Raw genomic sequence first — 8,698 nt, 5'->3', positions numbered from 1 at the left:
ACACACACACACACACACACACACACACACACACACACACACACATATATATATATATATATTATATATATATACATACACACATATATATGTATATATATATATATATATATATAAATATATATATATATATAGAATGTATGTCTGAGTAGATGGTTATAATAAGCATCCTTTAGTCTCAGGTGAACAGATGCATACAAGCAGTCATTAAAGATCGCGTGCAGGTCGATTTGTGTGGTCCACAATTGCGACATGAACAGCTCCAAAACATTTGACTCGCAATTGGCTGTGGTCTTCCTGCGACGCATACGATTGGTTAGTCCATTTATCCATCCACATGGACTGCACTTTGATGTACATTTTGTTTCATATTCTGTATTTTGTCGCATAATATACAAAGAGATGCAAGTGCAGAAGATTGCTTAATCAATTACTCTATCCACATGGACTGTATTGTGGGGTATATTTTGTTTCTTATTCTGTACTCTGTTGCATATAAAACAGAAAGTGCAACGAGAGGGAAAAGCAATGCGACCGACAAACCACCAAAGGGGGGCACGTGGACTGACATCCAATTCAAGCTGAGAGTACTACAGGACATGCGCATCAAACGTACGCCGCAGCACAACACACCACCCACACACACTCCGTCTGATCATCTGTTCTTTGGAACGTGTGGTAAAGTAGTAGAGGTCTCATATGTGACATGATAGTATTACGTACGGTGTGTTGTGTGCCTGTGTTCTGATACCTGTCTAGTTTGTGTGATATCATGGTACGGAAATCGTTTCGCCATGCCACGCATCACACGATTTTAGGGTTTAGGGTTTTTTTAGGCCCAGTCTTCGCCATATGCCTTGACACAGTGTCCTCCTCTGCCACCGGTCCGATGAGCCTCTGATATGGTGCACGGCACCTCAATTGACTAACACCATGAACCCAAAACCCTAACCCCTAACCCCTACATCGCGCTTTTTACTAAAAACCCTAAACTCATCAACCCTAAACCCTAGATCGGTGGTGTCCTCTGGCCACAGTCCACCACATCTATACCGTGGTGTATCCTGTCTGTTTGCTCTCAGCTGTAACGTTTTCTGTGACGTTCGTAAAGCTTTAACGTGCGCGTTGTTTTAATTTGCTGCAGATCTCCCCCAAATCGATTGGTGCGATGTGAGCGGAAACCCAAAGTTTGTGTGCGACGACCAATCAGAAGGCTTGGCGCGGCAGCTGAGGAGTCTGGGATTGGACTGTGCGTTTGTGCGCGACCACATGCCGCAAGGAGTGTGCAGTAACCATGGCGACGGGCCAAACAGTGAGGCGCGTGGCGGGAATGTGGACGACGAGAAGACTGGAGATGCGGATAGGGGGTCGGTAGAAAGTAGTAATGAGATTAAGAAGGAGGACAGGGGGGTAAGCAATAGTTGTAGTAGGTCAGGCAGGTGCCCTGACAGCCAACGGGATCAAACCATCTGCGGTAGTCAGTTGGGTATGGGGTGTGCAGATACAGATAAGCAAAGTAGTACGGGTACTGAGCATGTACCTGAAGATAGTAAACACAAGCATGTGACCGGAGAGATAGGATCAGTTTGTACTAATGGAAGCCATACAGCGAGCACCAATGAGAGTGGCTCAGCCAATGCCACTGACAGTGTTGATGTCAAGTGCACAGCAGATGACACCCGCGGAACGCAGCGAAAGCGAAACAAGATGACCAACTCACAAAAGAACATCAAACAGCTGACCACGTGGCACATGCTGATCAAGGTAAGTGCACATGTGTGTGTGTGTGTGTGTGTGTTATTTTGTGTGTATGTATGTGGGTGTGTGTGTGTATAACATTCACAGAAGGACATTAAGCTACTGACCACGTGACGCATGCCAATCAAGTTTTGCGCAAGTGTGTGTATGTGTGTATGTGTGAGCGTATATATATATATATATATATGTATATTACTTGCATCATGTATGTATTATTTCGGTATTAGTTTACTATTTCACGATCATACAAGACAATTGATTAGTGTCCAATCTCCACTCCTACATGGACTGCAGATAGCTGAGGACGAGAACCGCATCATTCTGACCAAGAACAGGCGGTTGGCACAGGCCCATGCGAATGTCAGTGCGAAGAAGGGGTTCAATACTCCTGACACCATGAAGTACCAGGCGGCCTACTTTGTATCTGCCAGTGACAAATATGGGCAGCGGAGAGAGGTACAGTAGTGTATTCATGTGTGCACCTGCTGTGTATAGTGTACGTAGACCTGGCGAATGCTCACAGGTGTGCCGTTCGATGATCATGATTGTTTGTCTGTGTGTGGGTGGGTCTATTGAGGACCAGGAGAGTGGCCAGCATGCATTACGGCATGAGAGCGCATGTCTGTGCACTTGTTGGTTGTAGACCCCCAGCAGTCAACGCGTCGTGAAGAAGGCTGCATACGATAAATCTGTCCATATACGTCAAATTGGCTGGGTCTGCACACCCCCGAGACATCACTTACAATACCAGTATCACATACAGCGGTGTCACTATTCCCTTGCTATGTATTTTTATGCCGCCTCGACCCGCATATATACATTGACTCATTCCTCTCTTACGGGTATGTATTTACACCCCTGAATATGCGCATATGCTACTTGTCTATGCAGTTTCTTCCTTTCCTTCCCATTATATACGTATACGTATGTCATGCTTATATAAGAAGTTCCTCCCCTTACGACTATGCACGCATGTTTCCTGTCTGAGCAGATAGTGGAGCGGTTTGGGTTGAACATTCGAGAGCGTCTGCTGCTCACGCGGTGCCTGACATGCAACGGCACTTTTGATGGGCCGTATTCGGGCCATGAGGTATGCGTTACCCCAAGTACGCGACAGTGGGTCATACCTGACATCCACTCACTCTGTGCTGTGATAATGCGATGGAGCTGTTCTACTCATTCTTCGAATGGTTTCGTATGCGAACCGATCTGTTTGTTGCCTGTGGACCGTGGTTGTGTATCCACCAATAATTTTATTTTTTTATAGGGTTCATTATGTAACCAGTGTGTTGCTTAGCAACAGTATGTGTCCGGGTATAAATAAGCTTGCTTAATCGCGTTTGCCAGTTGGTGTACTTGAACAGTTCCGTACCACTGCTGGTCTCGGAATTCCGGTAGTGGATGACACAACTAAACGCGCAGCGAGTGTGAGTGTATTCATGCACTATTGTGGCCTTTTTGTGACGCCTTTATGTCACCTGCAGATTGGTGTGAACCTTGTAGTCATATCAGAAGTACCAAAGATTCTCATTAAAGTCCATGGTTCCCATCTTGGCACCTGCATGTAGCTCTGTGCCTACAGCATAAACGTAGCATCCCTCCTGTGCTCATCCATCGTCCACTGTTTGCGTCTTTTGCAAATTGAATGTGGACTCTGTGCCCACATCAACAACGGTGTCCTCCTTTCTTCTCACTCATTGTCCACCATACTCGTATCTACAGTTGGATGTGAGCTCAGTACCCACACCAGAGGTGCTGACAGTGGAGGGACGGGTGTTCTACAAGTGCATCGGCAGCTGTGGGGCAGCCACGTGGCAGGGTGGACAATTCACCAATCATATCGCAAAGCTGAGGCTCGAATACGGAGACCCAAATAATGTGCTACCGGTTGAACAGGACTTTTGAGATGTATAGATATAGGTACACGACTGATAATGGACCTACGGTTCGATATTTGCAGATTTAAAACTGGATGCCTTTGCGCCTGCTTCGGAACTTTCGAACTTGAAATGATAATTAATGGGATGGCATATAAATTCGTACAGTGAATTCGTTCACTCGGGAACAGATCCATCCTTTCTACGATTGTCTTTTGTAGAGCCAATTCTGATAAGAATGTGAAAGCAAAATATTCGAGGTGCAGAGTTAGTTGAATACTCACCGACTGTGCACAAAGTTCCTTCAGAACAACCACATGGTTTTAAGTCTCATTCTTCCTGCTTTTGAAAGAATAGTTTGACAATTTTCGAGTTGAATTTGCACATCATAACGTTCCCAGTTCCTGTTCCCGTGGTATTCTTGGGCAATCGCTTTCGGTAGGCTCTAAGTTGAGCGATGTTGCATTGATCGCTAACTTATGATAACCCCACCCGACTACCAGTATGTTTAAGTTTCAATACCATTATTTTGGGGAAAATTAGAACTCATTGCATACACGTCTACTGTGCACTAAAACGCCAAATATTGATCAAATCACACGCATTCCCTACATAGCGAAAACGGATTTGTCGGCACACGGGGCTTTGCTAACAGGAGCGGCAATAGTTGCATTAGACTTTCTATTTATTTAGATAACATTGGCTATGATCAGCGATCACTAAGATAATTTGTTTAATTTGTTTTTCAAGATTTCGCCAATGTAAACTTGACGGCCTGACCGGCTGTCCCTATTCAGAATTTGGTTTGTTTACATCTACAAATTATACTTCTTAGTTGTCACTGTTCACACTTCACTCTGTTCTAAAACTTCAAGTTCTTGTATGTATGTAATAAAATATTTATTTTTTTACCTTGGAGCTTCGGAGGTATGATACATAACTGATTTTTTAAAAAGAGAGCAAGTTGGTGGTTCCAATTAATATTATAGTCCTTATTTGGGTATTTTCTCCCGGGATGGAGTGATTTTTCAAATGCGACACTTTTGTATTTTGATTTTCGCAGTGCCCGTAAAACGGCCTACGCACAACGGGGGTGGAAAACTGAAATCTGATAAGGGTCTGAGACTCTGAGGAGTGAGGACGGAGAGGCTCATTTCCAAAGTTCCAGACTTCCGGTGTTTGTTTTGATCTGATTTTTTTTATAAACAAAATACATACATTGTTTATGCCAGAATCCAGTCGCCTGGGGCGTGCGCCCTGGGCCCTGGGGTAAATATTAGTTGTAAATACTTAATAATAATACAATAGGCCATGCGAGAAGCTGGGGCCTGGGGGCTGGCCGGCTGGGGCTCATCAGTCGTCATGATGGAAGAGGAGTTTAAAAACGAATATTTGGACCGAAGGCCGGGAGTCGGCGCGAGAAAATGGACTGTCAACTTGTGGTGAAGTGTGAACTCGGCATCTGAATTATATATTTTTGGTTCTATGTACTGTTTTTTGAATTTGGTTTCATTTTTTGTTTGTTTTGTTTTTGTTTTGTTTTTTTGGGGGGGGGGGTGGGGGGTTTTTTTTGTTGGTTTTTTTGGTTTTTTATAAAAAATAAATACAAAACAAAAACAAACCAAAACAGCACTGCAGCAGTCAATCTATATGTTTAGTACATTTTTACATATCAGTTATCAGTATGTATCATTTTCTGACTCGTCAATCGCGGACTCTCGCCAGCGCCCCGCGGGGCGCGGGCTTCGGTCCGCAGACAGTCACTCAGTCAGACTGACATCGAAGTGTGATGACTGTAAGAGACTGGAGATTCTCAGAGACACTTCACAAGTAGATAACTGGGAAGTTGATAACTACTCTATAGAGTAGTAAAAGGTGTGACGTAATTTACGATTCAACACAAACCCTAAAACAGAATAGTTTATTGGTGAGAAATGAACTAGTATTTCTACTGGTGGAGACCGTTGTAGAGGATGCAGTAAATACTATTAGCCAAGGAATTATATGGGTTTTGATTGAGTATAATTCTCTTTGAAGAAGAAGCAAGACAATAATTCCGAGGATTGGGAAAAGGTAGAAAGTGATAAATAGGATTGAAAGTAGATGTAAGAAAGCATGGATTCTACGGTTAACATCTAGTTTACTAAACAAATTATAAAGAAGTTTTTTAGTTTGAGTAGTAGAGCTTACTCCATACTTTTCCTTGACTTTGTAGCAAACGTATCCTGAGCACAGAACAACTTTTGTTTTTTCCCCCTTTTTTTTAAAGAAATACTTCTCCCACTCTCTCTGCCAGTCTGCCACTTCGAGTCCCTGACTCTCTGGGAATTTCGAACTTGAGTCTTGGACTTGAGGTCGAGGATGACTCCAGAGACTAGAGTCCTGAGTGACTCCTGAGTCCTGACTGTCGCGGTTCCAATTTTCAGAAGTTCCAGTCTTTGACTTCCAACTGTACATACCTGTAAACAGTCATATTCTGGACAAAAAGCCGGACAGATTTAGGAAATAACCTTTCAGAGGCTCCAGAGTGTCAGTGAGGAGAAGGGCGGAGCCGTGGAGGCCGGAGAGCCGTTTTGGGATAATTATTTATTTTATAGTCAACTATGATGACTTTATTAATTATTAGTCTAGTCACAATCGTCCTCGTTAAATAATACATAGCGTAGATTCTGATATTTGCAAGGCGGACCGTGGAGAACTTTTGATGGGGTGTTCCACAACACTATTTATATAGCTACGACATGCAGTTTGTTCACTACAAAATACTATTACTCGAAAAGCAATCCGTTTATATCAACAATGGACACAGTTGTTAGTAATGGATGGGCACAATACGTGGGCCCAGGGGGCGAGGTCGTTACAGTCATAATGCTGTTTCTGCCAATCCTTTTCGTGGTTGTGGCTACTTTAATGCCCAACCCTCTTCCAACAACTGTATCACTGCCTCTTTCGGCGATACTCATGTATCTAGTGCGCCTCGCATACCTTGGCAGCAATGTGATAAACTCTAGTGCTGCATTAGTCTCAGGTTTTCCCGAAGTTCTTACGCCATTGACGATCATCTGCGGTGCCATGTACCTCTTCAAGATAATGGAGGTTACCGGATGTATGCCCTGGATTATGCGCGAACTCAAAATTCTCTCCAAAGGGCATCCAGTGGCAGAATTCATGCTGATTGGGTACTGCTTCGCATATCTAGTGGAAGGTGTAAGTGGGTTCGGAACTCCCACAGCGCTCGCAGCTCCTATGTTAGCACAATTAGGACACAACCCAATCATGTGTATCGTTGCTATCTTGCTAACGAACACTATGGCCACAGTTTTCGGTGCCGTGGGCACTCCAATTTGGTATGGATTCGGAAGTTTGGTTGACACCTACTATCCTGGCCAAGAGACTTGATTGTGCCCATTTTGGCTGCAATGTACTTGATACCTGCGAAAGTTATCTTTCAGAACATCATATTCTTCTATTTGTCTCTCTTGGCTACTATGATTTCCATGATACTTCTGTCGATATTCACATACGAATTTCCCACACTTCTCGGTGGTATCATTGGATCGGCCGTTACAGCTGTTCTAGTCACGTTCAGGATCGGTCTTAAGGATGTCGATCCCGACGATATGGGTGAGGAGTGGCAGATGATTAATAAGAAGGGTTCTCTTTATCTTGCATTTTTAGAAGGTAACAAGCAAAGTATCTCTGAGACAGCTGAGTCAAATGTGAATTTGGCGGAATCTAAACTCGAGATGGAGAATCCAGAATATCAACCCTCGGACAGCACCAGCAGACGACTGTCTTTCGCATCTTTCACGTCACATATCTCAGCTGTCACTTCTGCGATAACTACTGCCACCGCAGTCAAGTCTGCTTTTGCAAAGGATGCAGAAGTTGATGATCAGGGATCTGTCCTCGAGGAATCAGAGATAGAACGACTTACGTTCACAGATGATCGGGAGGATGATGCGCCCGTATTCGAATTGAAGCCCCGTGAAAGAGGGATGAAGTACGTTTTGGCTATGCTTGGTCGTACTTTGCCCATCACAGGCACTGTCGCATTGCTTATTACCACACGGTTACCAATGATTCCTCTGAAAGAATTGCTCACTGCCACTGAAACGTACGCCGGGGTTCAACTCGGTACATTTATGTGGTTCCAGATCTCGCCAAATCTGGTGATGCTGTTCCAAAAGATTCTCACCGATGATACAGTTAACTCTAAGTACGAGACCTTGTATATACCCGGTCTCATTCCCTTCTTCGTCATTTCTTGGTTGGCCTGTATGGTGTACTGGAAAGATATGCGTTCCATGAGAACCAATCCCTTCTCTGAGATTTTATCGCTGGCTCGCCGTGTTACCGGAGCGGCTGTTGCACTGCTCGGTGGGTTAATGTTGGTCGGTCTCATCAGAAACGGAGGCTACTACTCACCAGCATATCTTTTGGGTTCGATTATATCTGGTTGGGTCGAAGAATTCTGGATCATTATCGCCCCATTCCTAGGAGCTCTGGGATCGTTTTTCTCTGGTTCTACTGCCGTGTCCAATTTAACGTTCGGCGAAGTTCAGTATGTTGCGGCCGTCAGTGCAGGCTACAACCCCACCACAATCCTAGCATTGCAGGTATTCGGAGCTTCTATGGGTAACGCTATCTGTATCAACAACGTCATTGCGGCACGAACTGTCATGGGTGTCACAGAAATAGGCGAGGGCAAATTCATTGCTAAGACCGGCCCTGTAGTGATAATAGGGATTTCATGGACTACTCTCTTCATGTACCTGTGCTTTGTGCTGCCAGGGCAATTCTCGATGTTCTAAACAGGCCCAGTGAGATGGATACGGTATATCTCGCCTAGGTACAAATTAGATATCTTAGACAACTAATAATAATAGAATATACAAACATTAGCATATCACACATCAAACGGTTTGACCAGATTATATTACAGAAGATACTATATATATATATATATATATATATACACACACACACACACACACACACATATATATATATATATATATATATATACACACACACATATATACACACACACACACACACAC

The 8,698-nt window shown here is 43.8% G+C and overlaps 3 protein-coding genes across 4 annotated transcripts; all 3 read left to right on the top strand.

Moving 5' to 3' along the window:
- The first annotated feature begins 588 nt into the window (after nucleotides 1-588).
- SARC_02033 lies at nucleotides 589-3,826 on the top strand. 2 transcript variants are annotated; one of them, XM_014304236.1, is made up of 5 exons: nucleotides 589-612; nucleotides 1,145-1,764; nucleotides 2,053-2,214; nucleotides 2,750-2,848; nucleotides 3,481-3,826. In XM_014304236.1, the coding sequence occupies exons 1-5, from the start codon at nucleotides 600-602 to the stop codon at nucleotides 3,661-3,663; spliced, it is 1,077 nt and encodes a 358-aa protein (XP_014159711.1). In that variant the 5' UTR covers nucleotides 589-599; the 3' UTR covers nucleotides 3,664-3,826. The 2 variants fall into 2 exon arrangements, with proteins under 2 accessions (XP_014159711.1, XP_014159710.1); XM_014304235.1 differs by lacking the exon at nucleotides 589-612 and having other exon boundaries at nucleotides 688-1,764.
- A 2,608-nt stretch (nucleotides 3,827-6,434) lies between these two features.
- SARC_02032 (hypothetical protein) lies at nucleotides 6,435-7,034 on the top strand (the record flags this gene model as incomplete). The annotated part of the gene is made up of 1 exon (XM_014304234.1): nucleotides 6,435-7,034. The coding sequence occupies one exon, from the start codon at nucleotides 6,435-6,437 to the stop codon at nucleotides 7,032-7,034; it is 600 nt and encodes a 199-aa protein (XP_014159709.1).
- Nucleotides 7,035-7,123: 89 nt separating this feature from the next.
- Nucleotides 7,124-8,449, top strand: SARC_02031 (hypothetical protein; the record flags this gene model as incomplete). Its single annotated transcript, XM_014304233.1, has 1 exon — nucleotides 7,124-8,449. One exon carries the CDS (start codon nucleotides 7,124-7,126, stop codon nucleotides 8,447-8,449), a length of 1,326 nt encoding a protein of 441 aa, XP_014159708.1.
- Nucleotides 8,450-8,698: the final 249 nt, after the last annotated feature.

The sequence above is a fragment of the Sphaeroforma arctica genome, assembly GCF_001186125.1.
Source record: "Sphaeroforma arctica JP610 unplaced genomic scaffold supercont1.87, whole genome shotgun sequence".
Lineage (NCBI taxonomy): Eukaryota > Ichthyosporea > Ichthyophonida > Sphaeroforma > Sphaeroforma arctica.
The sequence above is the reverse complement of the archived record's forward strand: the minus strand, read 5'-3'. Positions and strand labels throughout refer to the sequence as shown.

What these genes read in the sequence shown, in the direction of transcription:
- SARC_02033 (XM_014304236.1), top strand. An exon ending in AATATGGGCAGCGGAGAGAG is followed by an intron (nt 2,215 to 2,749) that starts GTACAGTAGTGT and finishes CTGTCTGAGCAG; the next exon opens with ATAGTGGAGCGGTTTGGGTT. An exon ending in GGCCGTATTCGGGCCATGAG is followed by an intron (nt 2,849 to 3,480) that starts GTATGCGTTACC and finishes TCGTATCTACAG; the next exon opens with TTGGATGTGAGCTCAGTACC.